General features: G+C 34.8%; 1 protein-coding gene across 1 annotated transcript in view; it reads left to right on the forward strand.

Annotated features, from left to right (window-relative positions):
- Window positions 1-18526, forward strand: part of PCDH11X (protocadherin 11 X-linked) — a 736726-nt gene that overhangs the window by 392879 nt on the left and 325321 nt on the right. Inside the window, exon 5 of the mRNA XM_027086065.1 lies at window positions 14384-14413. Coding sequence (XP_026941866.1) covers window positions 14384-14413 — 30 coding nt within the window. The remainder of the gene's footprint in view (window positions 1-14383; window positions 14414-18526) is intronic.

The following is an 18526-nucleotide window of genomic DNA, read 5'->3' on the forward strand; positions in this document are numbered from 1 at the left end:
CAGCAGGATGTTGGGTTCTGGATGCTACTTCTGTGCAATTTTTTGACCCAGATTATGGTTATGGAACACCCAGGGTGTGTTCACTTTGTGAAAATTCATCAATTTATAATGTTGCACTATTGTTTCTTGACTGCTCCTCCCTTGTCTCTGCATCCCCTCCCTTCCCTGATCAGCAACTGTTTGAACCTGCCCTTTGGAACTCAGGGAAGGTCATGGAGGCTGAAGCCTACTCCCTACAAACAAGAAACAGGGGACTCAGAAAAGTTTCCATGCCTGGGAGACCCACATGGTCCTGTTCGGTTTCAAAATGCTTTTTCTGCATCAGTTGATAGGACCATATGATTTTCCTCCTTAGCCTGTTTATATGCTGGATTACATTGTTTCTCCAATGTTGAACAAGTCCTGCACACCTGGAATGTTCTTGGTCATGGTGTATAATTATTTTTATACACTGTTGAATTTGATTTGCTAATATCTGTTTAGGATTTTCGCTTCTACAATCATAAGAGATATTGATTAGTAGTTTATTTTTTTATATTTTTTTTGTCTAGCATTGGTATCAGGGCAATAATAGCCTTATAAATGAATTGGGAAGCATGCTTCCTCTTATTTTTCTTGGAATATACTTGGAATCAACTATTCTTTAAAATTTTGGCAGAATTCCCTAGAATTCTAATTGTACCACTGTATTTTTTTCAGCTAACAGAACATTCTCCCTTCACTTGACTCTTGTTTTGATATATTCTCATTCCAAGGAAATGCACGTACATTAAATTCTGCTTATTTTAGCTATGACCTTATTTAGAGAAACAATGAGACAGTCCTGATCTTTTAATGTTGATATGCTACAACCTGGAAACATGTCTTTGTGATGAACAAAAAAGTCAGAGTGATAACTCACCTACAAAGAGCATACAATTAAGATAAAACTTTTGGAGATTATCAGGCAGGGCTGACTGAAATTCACTTTCTACCCTTTCTTGGGGTAAAAGAAAATAACTAAGGTTGCCATAACTGTGAAAGAAAAACACATTTTTGATGGCCCCAAGGGTAAATTTGACCTTCACTGAAATTAAAACAGATTTTGTTAGAGCATTTCTAATGATTTAACGTTTGTTTTGGCTTATGGTATCAAGCATTGTTCCTGTAGCCCATTTTAAAGTTTTGATATCTATCTGTATAGTACTAGTTATGAAATATTTTGCTTTCTGCTGTTCTTTGCTTGCAATGATTAATTCCTAGTCAGGTGATGAATGTGAATAAAGGGTGGCAATTACAATTGCTTTAATCACTTAATAATGTGGGTCCAGGGCTCAATTGAGATTTTAGACATATATCTAAACGAATTATACTGAATTTTCTATTAATCACTGTATCCTTAGTGCTGACAAGGTCTCTTTCTAACAATAGATCTAATCATTTCAAGATTAGCCACAATTAGAATGAATATGATAAAGATCTCATCATCTGGGCCAAGATTCTGATCCCATGAGCCCAAGATAGAAACCTCTGTTTCACTACTTAATTTAACATTAAGGGCCATGCATTAAGTCTTGTGGCTCTGGAGATTTATAAATGTTTAAAGCCCTTAATAAACTTAGCTTTTTACTTTTGGACCATAGTCACTAGCTGAATAAAATGTTTGATTTTTTTTGAAACTGGGACTTTATTTTATATGCTTCAGGCAAACTAGATCAGTATTATACAGTTTTCTATAATTCATTTTCATAAGGTGATTTACTTGCGACCTCAAAGCAAAATTTTTCCCTCTCACAGTCTTTTACTACCATTCAAGGCACTTTTGTATATATCAGAAATTAATTCATTGATCATCTCTAAGTATTTTTTAGTAGCTGACTTGGACAGTAGATTGTAAGATTCTTCCTTGTTATAGTGTACTCAAGGTTTCACAGTGCATGGTTAAAATAAAGGATGATGATGTTCATATTAACAATAACAGACAGAGTTTGTTGAAAGCTTACTATATGATGGTGTTAAGTGCTCTACTGTATTAACGCACTTAGCCCTCACAAACACTCTATCATAGTGCTACTATTTTTATTCTTGGTGTTTTACAGATAGACAAGCTCAAGCACCAAATAGAGTATTCAAGCAGCTGGCCCGTGGTCACACAGTTAATAAATGGTAGAGCTGAGCTTTGAGCCAGGCAGTCTACTTCCAGAGCCCATGATCCTAAGTACCATGCCTGTCACATAGTAGATGCTCAATAAATATTTGTTGACTGATAAAATTCTATAGTTAAAGCTCCCAAGAATTACAACTCTCTCATTTTTCTAAAAATACTAACGATAAATAACCAATCATAAAAATAAAAATGTCCTGAATACAGAGCTCTGCTGAGAATAAATGCAGCCAGAGAGATAAATGGAGCCATCCACTGTTTTATGTTGAATTGGAAGCTGAAAATAACAATGTCAATGTGGTAACTTGGAAAAAAAATGAAAATCGACACGACAGATTCACAAAGCAGTAAAAAATGTACAAGCTTAAAATATTTTAGATACTTTAAGAGCTAAATTCTGGGAAGACGCCTGAGGCGGATGAGCCTCTAGGGGAATGAAATACCTTTTTAAATGAAGCTCAGACCCTATCTTATGCAGTTTTAATGTAAGTCTTTGATAATTCAAGACTTTATGGATCACTCAGGAGGAGTGCTTTTATTTCTGTATTATAGAAATCTGGCAGCATCATAGATATTGGAGTTTAGCTATGGTAAATATTCATTTGTGTGTTTAATTAATATTCACTTTATATTTCTGCTAAAGCTATAACTAAATGTTTAGAAATTATTCTCTGGGAAATAAAATTATACAAGGATACCTCTCTATTATTGAGGGAAAAGCTGCCAAATTATTTTGAGATCACAAGTATTGTAATTATCTATATTCTTGTCTCTGTTCCCTTATGAAGACTATAATCTCTGTAAGGGCAAAGATGATTATTTCTATCTTGGCAATCACTGTATCCTAGTAACTAGCCTGGTGAATGAGTGAATGAAGAAGTTAGAGGTGATGGAGGAAACAAAAATTCATTCTAGGTTGTATTTTCCGAGCACTGTCACACTGGGTAGTCCTTCTTACCTTGAAGGGCAACTAGATTGTGAATTCTTGGTCTTTTCTCCACAAATAAGATGCTCTCTTTACATATGATGTATCTGACTTAACCAGATGGAAACTGAACAAAGAATTAAAATGGTTGAATTGGAAAATTGGTCAATTATACAAGTTAGTAGTTTGCCTAGATTATAGAAAATGAACTAATACTAGAGGCTCCAGATTATGCAGCTGGCCATGTTACTTGCATATGTAAAAACATTGAATATTCTAACTGTTAATATTATTATTATTATTATATATATTTTTTTGCGGTATGCGGGCCTCTCACTGTTGTGGCCTCTCGTGTTGCGGAGCACAGGCTCCGGACGCGCAGGCTCAGCAGCCATGGCTCACGGGCCCAGCCGCTCCGCGTCATGTGGGATCTTCCTGGACCAGGGCATGAACCCGTGTCCCCTGCATCGGCAGGCGGACTCTAAACCACTGCGCCACCAGGGAAGCCCTGTAACAGTAATTTTTGAGGGAAAATTAACTTAGAGAAATCCAGTAGGTAAATACAAATGTAACTGCCTAACGTTAAAATCAATGCAAATGACTACTTTATAGAAGCACATCTGAATGTACTTTCTCTAGCATAGAAAATCATTAGTTAGGAAATAAAGTACTATAGGGGATATATAATATTTATTTGGAATTATTCATACATATTTGAAACATTATTCATCATCTAATTTATTTATTGCTAGATATTGTGGCACATCGAACATTAACTTCTAGTAGTATAATATTTATTTTTGATGCATTTCTACCTAAGACATACAACAGGCTTGAGTGAAAAGAATATTTCCTTCCTGATTCATGCAATTTTGGCACATAGTATAAATTTCTGTACCTCAGTTTCCACACATGTAGCATTAGCATAATTGTATTTATATGATGAACTATTCTAAGGATTAATTCAGATAATGTATATTAAATAGCTAAGAGAAAGTCTGATTCATAGGACTCTTAAAAACAGTAGATGTCCGGGCTTCCCTGGGGGCGCAGTGGTTGAGAGTCCGCTTGACGATGCAGGGGACGTGGGTTCGTGCCCGGTCCTGGAGGTTCCCACATGCCGCGGAGCGGCTGGGACCGTGAGCCATGGCCGCTGAGCCTGCACGTCCGTGAGCCTAAAAAAAAAAAAAAAAAAAAAAAAATAGTAGATGTCCAAAATAGTTGGGAGAAGGTAGGAGAGCTATGAATTGTTATTGTTATCTCCATTTTACATATCAATAAACAGATTCAGAGAGCTCAAAGGACTTGCTCAGGGTCACACAGCTCTTTGCTCCCTTGTGGTATGATAGTATTTTATTCATCTGCTCATTAAAACACTTAAAATGTAATACTGTAATTATCTATTTCTACCTCTGGCTTCCCTATTAAACTGTGAGATCCTTTTGGGCAAGGGCCTTATCCCATTCATTTTTCTATAATTTAGAAAATTTGTACATAGTACCAAATAGGCTTCTGCTAAATGTTTCACAAATGAGTGAGTGATCTGGAGCTGGAACGTATGTCACATTATTCAAAACCGGATATTCTATTTCTCTTGTACCATATGCTTACTTATAATCATCCCAGTCCTCCAAAAACTTACATATTAGATGAAATATAGTGATTTGCATTCAGTAATCTTTCAATGCATTTTCGGTTTGATAATCATAAAACAGAACAACCTATTTTCTATCCTAGTGTATTGTTTTCCTGAAATGGGAGTATATCCCCTTCGCTCATTGTATTTTTAACTAGGACTGCCATAACAAATTACCAAAATATTTGGTTAAAACAACAGAAATTTATTCTCCCACAATTCTGCAGGCTAAAATTCTGAAATCAAGGTGTCCTCTGAAAGCCCTAGGGAAGAATCCTTCCTTGTTTCTTCCAGCCTCTGTGGGCACCTGGCAATCTTTGGCATTCATTAGCTTGTAGCTGCATCCCTCTAGTCTCTGCCCCACCATCACTTGGCCGCTTTCTTTCTGTCTGTGTGTCCTCTTCTTACAAGGGCACCAGTCTTTGGATTTAGGACATCCTGAAATCCAGGATGATTTCATCTCAAGATCCTTAACTAACTAACATCTACAAAAGCCCTTTTTACAAATAAGATCAAATTTTGAGTTTGGAATGGACATGAATTGTTGGAGGACACTATTCTATCCACTAAAGCTATTATGCTTCATTTGAGTTGATAGTATTAAGACAAGCTTAATGAAATCTCACAAACCTAAAAGCAATGAATTCAACTGGGGAAAAAAATGAAGGGCTTTGAGTTTCAGTTTTTTCAGATGATTTGAAATAAAATTGAAAATTCTACAGAAAATGCACTAAAAGTGGAAATTCAGTATGGAATTGCTAGAGGAGTTTGAAATAGGGGAGAATATATCCATAATCAGCTAAGAGCTCAAGAAAACTATGGTGATCCCAGAAGAGAATGTTTTTCCCACCTAGGAAATAAGCAAGAAATGATAATGGGTATCAGACAATTATAATAACTTAGTCTGCTGTAAGCTAGGTAACATTAGATTAAAACTAAAGCTGAAGGATACATTAAAATGAATGCAACTATATCTTAGGTTCAAGTCACAATCAGGAAGTCATATGCTTAACTAGTACCTATGTGAGACCACTATATGAAAATTTAACGTTCACTTGAATCGATGCTAATGAACTAATGACACTGTTTTAAAATACCCTTTTGTTATCTCAGGGTTTGATATAAAGGCAGGCACATAGGTCACTTTTAAATTTTTATTTCTTATCATAGATCTAGTTAGTCATGCTTTCATCTAATATAAAAACCAGGCATTCACAGAATTAAGCAGTCTGGTAGCTACTGCACATTAAAACAATGATTTCCTTTTAACTAATGAGAAAGATCATTTGTATTCTGATGTTTATTCTTATAATCACTTTATTACTTTGATGTTCATTTTGTAAACATCTACAAGCTTTAATAGATGCAATGCAACAATCTCAGTTTTACATTTCACGAGAATGACATGTTAAGATGTTCTGTAATTTAAAGTGATATCAGAGACAATTGCATATGTCTTTAGCAGCAAACAGAGGTATCTTTATGCAAAATTCAAACAATTAAAAATGAAACACTGTTCTGACTGACATGCAATATTTTAAGAAAGCAGACCTGTCTGTCACATTGATTTTGTTATTGTCACAGTATAAGAATGTTTCAGGGCAAGAGTAGGGTTTTGAATAAACCAGAAAGATTATGTGAGAACAAGTGTAATAGTATTCTAACTTAATCCTGCCTTCTCATAAGAAACTGTGATTTTCGTATCATCCATAATATTCCTCTTCTATGTCACTTTGAGAACATTTTACTCTTGTTTAGCTTTGTTAGATCAATTCTAGTATCAATCTTGAATAAAGCATTGGTTTCTTTCCCCCCTTAGTTTGACTCTCATTCTGGTACTCTATATAATCTCTGCATGTTCCAAATCCAAGACTCAGCACCCATGAAAAAATTATTTCAACTGGATTTAATCAGTACTGTCAATCCCTTTCCCCCATATTCAGCAAATGCAATGTCATTGTCCCATGATATCCTATGTGTTCTTCCAACTGTTTTATCAGACTTTTAACAGTGATATACTATAAAGTAGGTGGATTTGAATAAATAATTTGACAAACATTTTTAAAAGTTTCATTCACTTTAGCAGAGGGAATTTCCTTAATATATTTCAAATTATATGTAAATTAATATCAAGAAATAGATAACTTTTCAACCCTCTCAACGGATGGGTTTGGCAATCTGTTCAATGGTATCTTAGTAACAGGGAATAGTACATTAAGCTCACATAGTAGAATAGTTTATGCTACAGTTTTATTGATCTAATTAAAATAATTTTGGATGCCAGTGTATAGTTTAAAAAATATTTAGATAGGAATTTAATTCTAAGTATTCTAATATTTAATTCTAATATTTAGACAGTCTTTAATTCTAAAGTTAAAAATAAATTACCTTGAGAGCAAGAATGTGAAGAAATTGGAACCCTTGTACACTACTGATGGGAGTGTAAAATTGTGCAGCTGCATTGGCAAACAGCCTGGCATTTCCTCAAAAGATTTAACATAATGTTACCCTATGACCCAGCCATTCCACTCATAGGTATATACCCAAGAGAAAAGAAAACACATGTCCGTGCAAAAACTTCTGTATGATGTTTATATTAGCATTATTCATAATACCCAAAAAGTGTAAATAACCCAAATTCCCATCAATTGATGAATGTTTAAACAAAATGTGGTATATCTACACAATGAAATATTATTTGGACATAAAAAAGGAATGACTTACTGAAACATGATGCAACATGGTTGAAACTTGAAGACATTATTATAAGTGAAAGAAGCCAGCCACAAAAGACCACATATTATATGATTTTATTCATAAGTCCAGAACAGAGAAATATACAATAAAAAAACAGAAAGTAGGTTAGTGGTTGTCTAAAACTTGGGAGAAGTGAGAGGTTAGGGGGTGATAGTTAAAGAGTATGGGGTTTCTTTTGTTTTGTTTTATGTGTTTTTTTTTTTAAATATTGGGGTATAGTTGATTTACAATGTTGTGCTTTAGGGTTTCTTTTCGAGGTGATGAAAATGTTATAAAATTGAATATGGTGATGATTACAGATACCTGTGAATATACAAAAAAAACATTGAATTTATACTTTAAATGGATTAATTCTATGGTATATAAGGTATATTAATAAAGATGTTAAAATAAAACACCAGTAATAAGAGCTAACATATATACACTATTCAAAGTGCCAACTACTGTTTGATGCCCCTAGTTTACTGATTTAACCCTTGTAACAAATACTATGGAGTAGGAACTCATATTTCTCTATTCTACAGATGATGAAACTAAGGCAAAATGACAAGAAGAAACATGTCTGGAGTCACATAGGTAATAAGTGTTAGAGACAAGAGTTGAATCCAGTCAATATAGCTCCAAAATTTGTGCTTTTCAGTAAGATTCATAATCAATTATTACAATCTAGCTCTAATTATCTATGTAATTAAATAATAGAGGAATATCTTGTTATTTGATTCAGTCTATAAATATTTATTGTAGGTCTCCTTAGTACCAGGCACTTTTTTAGGCATTGAGAATATAGCAGAATTCCAAACTCCAAAATGACAAAATGCCTGCTGCCACGGAGCTTACATTCTAGAACTTTAGAATCCAGAAGATCTGGATTGAAACCTCAGCTCTATACCTTACAAGTAGAGTGATTAAGTAAATTTCTTCATCTCTTTGATCCACATTTTCCTCTTTGTAAAATGGAAATGATAATTTTCTCACATCAAAGTGTCACTATAACAATTAAGTTAGATGATATTTGTCACTATAACAATTAAGTGAGATAATATTTGTAAAGCATTTACTAAAATGCTTCATACTCAATAAATGAAAGGTGATGATAGCAGTGGCAGTGATAGTTGTAGTAATAGTATTCCTGTCATTGTCACAATCATCACCTTCATCATCATTAAATGTAGCTAATGCCTTGGATTCAGTGTAGGAGGAAGACATAGCCTTCTAAAGTTTTGCCTGAATAAGTTCACATAGCTACTTGTGAACCCAGGACTGAAACCTGAATCTTCTGATTTCAAATTTCATATTCTCTTTACTGATGTATTGAAACTATGTATACAATTTTTATACCAGTCTCAAATTTAGAAAAAAGAGAATAAGACAATAAAAATCCATAGATACATTCCCTTGTGTTCTTTTCAAATGGTGATTTACATTTTAGAGAGGAAATAGATAGTAAACAAACATGTTGAGAAGGACATTTAGGCTTACTATTATTATTAGATTCACCAGTATCTTTTCTTTAAAGCCAACAACACTCTAAGTTGCTAACTGAATAAAGTTCTGAAATACAATGTCACATGTACCAGCCTACTAAAAAAATAAACTAGGCTGTGATAATTATATGGAGATTTAAGCCAAGTAAAAAATACACTTCAAGTTCTGATATTTTTAAAGCGTAGATTAGGGGGAGGGGTTGGATATTCCACATGGTATAGTATTAGAAACCTGACTCCATAGGCTTCTAATTTTTTATAAACACACATGCACACACTGCGATAAAAAACCTTCTTCCCCAGTTTTTTCCATCTGTTAGACAAATATTTATTTAGTTGTGTACACAGTCATAACTATTTTCATTTGACCATGCCATTCAGAAAAGTTACCACCACAACCCTGCTGGTGTCATTGAAAGTGTGTTTTGTTAAATCTTGACCACTACTGGACATCTCAAGTTGCTATTACACCTGATCCAGCTGACAAAAATTTAGTGATGGTTGAATGGACCTAGAGATTATCATACTAAGTAAAGTAAGCCAGACAGAGAAAGACAAATATCATATGATATTGCTTATATGTAGAATATAAAAAATAAATGATACAAACTTACAAACTTACATACAAAGCTTACATACAAACTTACATACAAACTTACATACAAAACAGAAATAGACCCACAGACATAGAAAACAAACATGGTTACCAAAGGAGAAAGGTGGGGGGGGACAAATTAGGAGTTTGGGATTAACATATACACATTGCTATATATAAAATAGAAAACCTACAAGGACCTACTGTATAGCACAGGGAATTATACTCAATATTTTATAATAACCTGTAAGGCAAAAGAATCTGAAAAAAAATAGATATATATGTATGTATGACTGAATCACTTTGCTGTTTTCCAGAAACTAACATTGTAAATCAACTATACTTCAATTAAAAAAAGAAATTTAGTGATGGTTGATGCTTTATTGAGTGATAATCATAATCAGCTTTTAAAATAAAGCTGTGCTTATCAAGTGCATTTTCTCCTGTACACATTCTGTTCTATTTCTTTCCTAATAAGCAGGCAGAGTAGTGAGTTAGGATAAGCTCTGGTGTCTTTGTCCTCTAATAAGTTTCTTCCTCTTTCTGTTACCTGTGTTTAGAGATGTGGCTGCCTTGACTTCTGACTCTAGTCTTGTTCCCTCTACTCTGTCATTAGGCTTAATGATCAGAAATTCCTAATAGTTGTGTTCAAGAGGACAGCTGCTCTATAAGCAGCAGCAATACATGAAGGCAGAATGAAGGTAACAGCTGTACTGTACACAAGTCAGAAAAGGAAAAGAGAAGTAGTAAACTTGGAGATGGGTAAAAGAAGGAGTTAGGATTTTTCAGAGACTGCACAGAGGCAATATTCTTTTGGGTTAGAAATCTCTTCTTGTGTTGACCCCACCCTTTGTCCTTGTTGTGTTCATTCTGAATGCACAGATCAAAAACAGACAAAGCTGAAACACAAAAGCACATAGATATTGAGAAATACCAAAATCATTTGATCTTATTTCTTCCAATTATACCAATACAGCTACAGCCTCAGTGTCTACTTGAATAACTCTTCACTGTGGTGACTTATCTGCCACCATACTCTACTGTGCTAATGCTGTATGATACAGAAGAGAGCTGACTAAAATTTGAGGATGCTCTCCTAGTTGGATCATCCCCTTGGTATTAACAGACTTTACTTCTCTTGTATGCTATATCTTGGCCCTCTTTTTCATTAGAGTCAATCAGCTCTATCACTCTAGAAAATTAGATATAATAGGAGAAATATTCATTTATTGGCAGTTGGAGTTAGAATTTATTCACTCCTAGAGGTTAATAAGAACGTATGAAAACTACATGACTAATGTATACTATAGAAAATTCTGAGCCCATAACATTCAGACTGGTGAACATTTCTCCCTACCTTACTATATATAATTTAGTTTGAAGAGTGATTTTGTTGATATAATTTTGGCCTCTTGGGAGTCATTTTTAAAATAAGGGGATAAAAATCCATGTCTCCGTTAAAATAGAAATTGCTTTTCAGCATGATTTTCCCCTTCCAGAATTGATTTTTTTTAAATGTTTCTATCATCAAATCTGGTATCAATTTGCCAACCTACTCACATGCCTGCCAATATATTTCTGTGCTTTCTTTTAATTCTAATGCTTGTCTAGTTGTCATGAGATAGGGCCCACTTTTGGTGACAGATTGTGTTCTGTCTGTGTGGTGTAGAAAATGCAAAGACTATCATTTTAATATTTCCCACTTGATCTATTTTAAACTTTCTCAATAGAAATTCTCAAACAAGGACAAAAGGAGCACAGCATAGGCAATGCTCTTAATTAAAATATATAATTTAGGGAAATAAACACATTCTGGAGTTGTCTTTTTTCACTGCAATGGTAAAGAGGTGCTCTCAATACGTTGACTAGCCTTAAATATTTTCATTACTTTTTCAATAATTCACTAATTTACCAAGATAGATATAATTAATATTTTCACATCTTCACTTGTCTTGCTGAGGATTTTGCATTGCTCAGTAATAAGTGGTAAAACATCTAACTAAAATCTACTGTTTTCTTGACAGTAAATTCTAATGGAGGGAATATAAAAAGATCTATCATGGTTCTATAAAATAAAGAATGGTAATTTTTAATATTATATTCTTAAATATGGGTAAAGTTTTGAGGGTTTTTTGTCCATGATATTATTTCTGTTGGAAAGTTAAAATTTTTAACCTGTTATTTAAGAATTATCATTCATGATAGAGAGAGATGTAAATACCAATTGTTTAAAGATATTAAAATCCAAGGACACTTTCTTGAAAGAGATTATTCAAGGCATTATCCTCAGGCTATGCCTTCACAGACAAATAGAATTCTATCACTGAGCCACTGATGGCTGAATTTGATCAACACATAAGGACAATAAGAATATCTTAGGCTAAAAATAACTACCCAAAGTGGAAAGAAAAAAACACACTTTGATTTCCTTAGATAATAGATTTGTGACCATGTCTGGATACCTTCCTCAAAAGTCAATTTTGGAAACTCACGTTATATTAAAATGACAGGAAAAAAACTATACCCTTTTTGGTCTGAGAATAAGTCATTGAATAACAAAATACAGAGCCTTTGTTTTGTTTCAAGGCAAATTATGCTCAGAGACTGAGATTATCTTTGCCAATATTTTATTTAACACAGGTCTACTGTGGGAATTATAATTTCACAAGCCAATAACATACAAGATAATGTCCTTTAATAAGCCAATAAAGAAATAACATACTCCAAACCAATGATTGATTAATTACACTATTGTTCCAGGCAAAGGGCACGATGAAAGGAATAAAGTCCAAATTTAGTTGTGGTGTACCTTTCTGTTGCAGGAAGGGGGACCCCTTCCAGGGCCTAGAGTGGGCTTTTGTCTAACACTCGCAAATGAATTGTCCAAGGAGACACATGTACTGACAAAGCAAAAGGCTGTATTGGAAATGGGCACCCAGGCAGAGAGCAACAGGGTAAAGGAACCCAGAAGAACTGCTCTGCTACATGGCCTGTGGTCTCAGGTTTTATGGTAATGGGATTAGTTTCCGGGTTATCTCTGGACAATCATCTTGCATGGCCCATATTTGATCTAACTAAGTGTCTTCCCTGGTGGCATTCACCTCTCTCAGCCAAGATGGATTCCAGCATGAGGGTTTCTGGGAGGTGGACAGGACATGTCGTCTCCTCCCTCCTTCTTTTAGCCCCTCCCAAATTCTTCCAGGTTAGTTTTACAAGACATACTATGGGTTGGCATGTCCTCCTTCCTTTGGCCCCTCCCAAATATTCCTGGTTAGTTTTTGGTGGCAGCACCACATTCTTCATTGAGACCTCCTGTTGCAAGACAACTCAGGCAAGAGGTTATCATCATGCCTGGTCAAGGTTTCAGTCAATGACTCCCTAACATTTTTATGAGCTGGTTCTCGAGAGAGAGAGCTTAGTCAACTGAGAGCTAATGTCCAGCTGCCAGTGCAAAGATGAAAGTCTCTTGTTGTAGAGCACATGGCTAGGAAATGAAGGCATTGAGGCTGGCAAGCATGATAATCTCCTTCCCTGGGGCTGCTTCATGGTTTTCACCACTGCTGAGCAGAGATCCACCTTCCTAGGCAGGAGCCAATACCCCAAAGTCTTCAAAGAGCTATTTAGATCAGCAAAGAGTCATCTTGCCCAGACCAAACACTCTCAGATGGTCCTCACACACTCTGGGTATTTATACTCTAATGTCCCCTTGCCATAGCTGCTTCTTCATATGTTCTTATTGATAAGACCCTGGTGGTGCCCCTCAGCAGTTGAGCTACTACTGAGTGCTTGTCAGCAACCGCAGATGTTGATGATGACATCCTGACACAACAACTTCAATACTTTTATTGAAACAACTTTACTTATAAAAACAACTGTATTCTTAGATCAAAACAATTTTTGTCATGAACAAATAGATCTGAAATCATATCAAACCACTAAACAACAGCATTCATCCTCTTACTACATTTGTATCTCTCTTTGTATATACCCTTATTTCAAATTCACCTCTATCTCCTCCCCAATTTTCTCTGATGCTCAGAGAAACTTTTGCATAACTGTAGCAATGACATGGAACTGAGGTAAATTTTGAGGAGAAAGGACTTGGGAGCATCGTTAACTAGAAATGTTAGACATGTGATCCTTTTATCATGTGATGTATTCATCCTCTACAAAGGAGAATGAATCCAAGCGACAAATGGCCTAAATGCTTCTGGAGTTTTCAAAATCAATTTACCCCATTTCCTGAGGTTGAATGGGGGAAAAAAGAAGTCTTAAATAAAAATGAACAAAATGATTTTACCAGGATGGCTGCAAAAATTATTTAGTTGAACAGAATTGAATTAGGTGCTCCTAAGACCCACAAAAATTAATATTTAGAGAGAGTATCCAAAGCTGTATAGATATTTATGTTTACTCCTAATTCATAAATCTCCAACTAAACTAGTTTTTTTTTTTTAAGAAATGTGTTCATGCTTGAGATAAAGACTCATCCATTTAAAAATGGATGGAAAATAAATAAGGGAATATATAATTGGAAATATGTCTTTTCTTGGCCAATGCCTATGTGAGCTAAGGATTTAATGACTTTTTGATGACCATTGAAGATTTTTATATGGCTCTACATATTGCTGTATGAGATTTACAATGTTATATCCCTTTCCTGAAACCACTGAAGAATGCAACAGATGAAAATAGTTTCATTAGAAAAACAAAATTGTGTATTATTGCACTTGGAATTTTGGCATGTTTTTTAAAAAATATATTTGCAATAACAAATTGGAGCTGATTTTTGTTTTGTTTTGTTTTCCTTTGCTTCCTTTGCCTCCACTTTATCCTAAATCAGCAGAAATCCGAGGGAAAAAAGGCAGGAAAGGTAAGATTGTAAATTTCAAAGAAAATTGATTTCAAAATACGTTGTGATTTTTTTCTTGTATTTCTGAAGCCACAGTAGCTACTAAGTGGAGTTAAAACTGTAAGTATTTAAGATGACATATGTTGTAGTTCTGCCTCAAAAGAGCTTCAAGCTGAGCTGTCTCTACATTTTGTATCACTTACACAGTCCTGGAAGCAATTTTCAAGTCTTATTTTATTTTATTTTTCATCAACACTTTCTTTTCCCACTGTGCCAAAACAACATACTGCTGACAGCATCACTTCGTGAATATTCTGGTAATACAGTTATTTTATGATAAATTTTAGCAATAAAAGGGACCATTTTGGTGTCAATTTACAATTTAACAGTGACAGCAAAAGTTAGTGAATATGAAGCATGATGATGTCTGATAAGGTCACAGAGAAAAATAGCATAAACTAAACATGGTTAATCAGTAAATTGATGTTCTCTGAGAAACTGGGCTTTAGAATGTCATCTTTCAATGCAAAAATTTTTTTCTAATTGAAATATAGTTGATGTACAATATTATGTTACTTTCAGGTGTATTACATAGTGATTTGACATTTGCATACATTATGAAATGATTACCACCATGATAAGTCTAGTAACCATCTGTAACCATATAAAGTTATCACAATATTATCGACCGTATCCTTTATGCTGTATATTACATCAGCATGACTTATTTATTTTAAAACTGGAGGTTTCTACCTCTTAATCCCCTTCACCTTTTTCAACCACTTTCCTCCCCTCTGCCAACTGCCTTTTTGTTCTCTGAAGTCTGTTTTTGATTTTTAGATTACACATGGGATCATACAGTTGTTGTCTTTCTCTGTCTGATTTATTTAACTTAGCAAAATATCCTCTTGATTCATCCATGTTGTCACAAATGGCATGACCTTTTTTTAATGGCTGAGTAATATTCCATTATTATTTCATAATATTTGGCTTCCATATCTTGGCTATTGTAAATAATGCTGCAATGAGCATTGGGATGTATGTATCTTTATGAAATAGTGTTTTAGTGTTTTTGTGCTGGATCATATGGCAGTTCTATTTTTAATTTTGTGAGGAAACTCCATACTGTTTTCCACAGTGGCTGTACCAATTACATTCCCACCAACAGTGCACAAGGGTTCCCTTTTCTGTACATCCTCACCAACACTCATTATTTGTTGTCTCTTAATGATAGCCATTCTGACAGGTGTGATGTGGTATCTCATTGTGGTTTTGATTTGAAGTTTCCTGATGATTAGTGATGTTGAGCATCTTTTCATGTGTCTTTTGACCATCTGTATGTCTTCTATGAAAAAATGTCTATTCTGTTCCTCTGTCCATTTTTTAATCAGGTTGTTTGTTTTCTTGACAGCTGTATGAGTTCTTTTGGATATTAACCCCTTATCAGTTATATCATTTGCAAATATATTCTCCCATTCTGTAGGTTGCCTTTTTTATTTTGTTGATGGTTTCCTTTGTTATGCAAAAACTTTTGAGTTTGATGTAGTCCCATTTGTTTATTTTTGCTTTTGTTTCCCTTGTCTGAGGAAATAGAACCCCCAAAATATTGCTAAGACCTATGTCAAAGACCATGCTGCCAATGTTTTCTTCTAGGACTTTTATTGTTTCAGGTCTTACATTTAAGCCTTTAATCCATTTTGAGTTTATTTTTGTATATGGTGTGAAAAAGTATCCCAGTTTGATTCTTTTACATGTAGCTGTCCAGTTTTCCCAACACCATTTATTGAAGATAATTTTTCACATTGTATATTTTGGCCTCCTTCAATGTGAAAGTTTTAAGTTCTGCTCACATATATATGAACAGTCTAGCTGTCTAGAAAAATTCGGTTTTCTACCATTAAAAAAATAAACTATGTCACACATATTGTTAAATTTTAATTACCTCATTGGTTAAACTGCACCACCACTAAAAATAAACAGTTATTTAGCTGTTCACTGACATTTGTTTTCTAGAATTTATGCCTTGGTTTCTTCACCATGTTTTGAGGTTTGGAACCAAAATGTTGTCATAACTATACGCTAGGTTAAATATGAGTGTTTTTCTAGTTTGAGAGACCAAATTTTGTCTTTGAAAAAGAACTTGCCAAAGGGTGGTCTAGACTATGCCAGAAGTACTCTGTTAGCCCTGGATGGCTTTATCAAGTGTGAGAATTACCTGAAAACGGAGCCTGACTAGAATGTCAAAATGAATTTTCATTAGTGTTTGAGAGATAAACTAAAATAACAGCATTAGAGAATTTTCACTCAGTATACCTTTCTGAGAGTTTTCAAATGCCCGTCTGAACCATCTTATCACTGTGACCTTGGAGTGATGACTTTTTGAGAATTAACTCCTCCGAGAAGGCAAAAGTTTATAGAAGATTTCTCCAATTAAAAGGAGGGAAGCAAGGGGAATGAAATGTCACTAGCTATGTAAAGTGAAAGAGAGAGGGAGAGAGAGAGAGAAGCTCTACAGATTTTAGGTGTTCTAACATTCTCAACCATTCTGGTAAATTTAGGAAAGGACCTGTTGCTCAGTTATTTAAATGTTGGAATTTTGAAGAACATAAATATTGGCAGATTTTATCTAGTATAGTTATTCTATAAATAGAAAAGTGTTTTTGTTTTAAAAAATTAAGACTGTACACAGCACTCTGGGATGAACTCAGAAAACACCTGGGTCATGAAACTTTAACATAAACCACTTCAATTGTGAATATTAAAACAGTAATATAATCACAATATAAGGAGCAATGGAAAGTGTGGTTTTTAGTGATGGATACTTTTTTTTTTTTGTCAAATAAAACCAAATCTGGACTTAGAGATTTTATTCAGAATAGAGAAAAGGCTCTGACCTCAGAAATCTGCAAGGTCTTAAAATCTAACAGAAAAAAGGTGCTTCTTTTTTTAAGGTAAAAAGGGGTAAGCAGAGATAAGCAGAATCTTTTAAGAAGAAACCGGACAGGCCAGATAAGTGGCCAGTGGGGTCCACCAGGAAAAGTGTCTTGCTGTGGTCAGCTGATTCCCAAGAGACCCTGATAAAGGGGATGCATTCCACATTTTTAGTGCTTGCTCATTACTTGGTGGCAAGCAGAGCTCAGGAGCCTGTAGGAAGGAGAGATTCCTGACTAAAGTTTGGTCAAGACAAAGTGTTGTAAGAAAAGGAGGGAGCCAAAGAATGATCATATCCCAGGTTTCAGGCAAGGCCCTGGGATGGGTTCCCAAGTGAAGGTCTTTGGCTTCATGCAGGAAAGAATTCAAGAGCAAGTCAAAGTAGAGTGAAGGACGATTTATTCAGGGAGATACACACTCCATAGATAAAATTTGGGCCATCTCAGAAGGCAAGAGGGCCCTGGGGTATGGGTTGTTAGTTATTATGGGCTGGGTAATTTCATAGGCTAACAAGTGGGAGGATTATTCCAACTATTTGGGGGAAGGGGCAGAGATTTCCAGGAGTTGGGGCACCACCAACTTTTGGTCTTTTATTGTCAGCCTCTGAACTGTCATGCCTGTGGGTGTGTCATTTAGATGTTAATGTATTACAATGAGTGTATAATGAGTCTCAAGGTCTACTGGAAGTTGAATCTTCCACCGTCTTGGACCTAGAAGGTTCTAACCAGTTTTTGTAGTATCCTGTTTTTCTCAACGGCTGTGTCATTCTTTTAATTCTTGTGCCCTGCCCACTTCTCTCCGGTCTCAAAAGCAGAGTATAAGAAAGGGACAGCTGTGAGCACTTGGTCATTTTTTCCCAATACTGTTCTATACCAAAGTAAACACAGTAAAATTAACTTACTAATATTGTGCTTACTCTGTTCCAAGCACTGTGTGTGTGTGTATACATATAAGTGCATATGTGTATACTTCTATATCTATATCTACATCTATATCTATATGTCTATACCTACTACATATTTAGTCCTATAAACTCATAGTTTAATCCTATGAACTCTTTTACAGATGAGGAAACCATGGTGCAGAGAGCTTAAGTGCTTGCCTAAGATTATAGAGCTCACCAGTAGAAAAGCCATGAGTTGAACCCAGGCAATCTATCCAGAATAATTAAAAAAAAAATAAAAGAGAAAAACTTGAATCATA

The sequence above is a fragment of the Aethalodelphis obliquidens genome, unplaced genomic scaffold (assembly GCF_003676395.1).
Source record: "Aethalodelphis obliquidens isolate GAN/ISIS:26980383/991018 unplaced genomic scaffold, ASM367639v1 scaffold54, whole genome shotgun sequence".
Taxonomy (NCBI): Eukaryota; Metazoa; Chordata; class Mammalia; order Artiodactyla; family Delphinidae; genus Aethalodelphis; species Aethalodelphis obliquidens.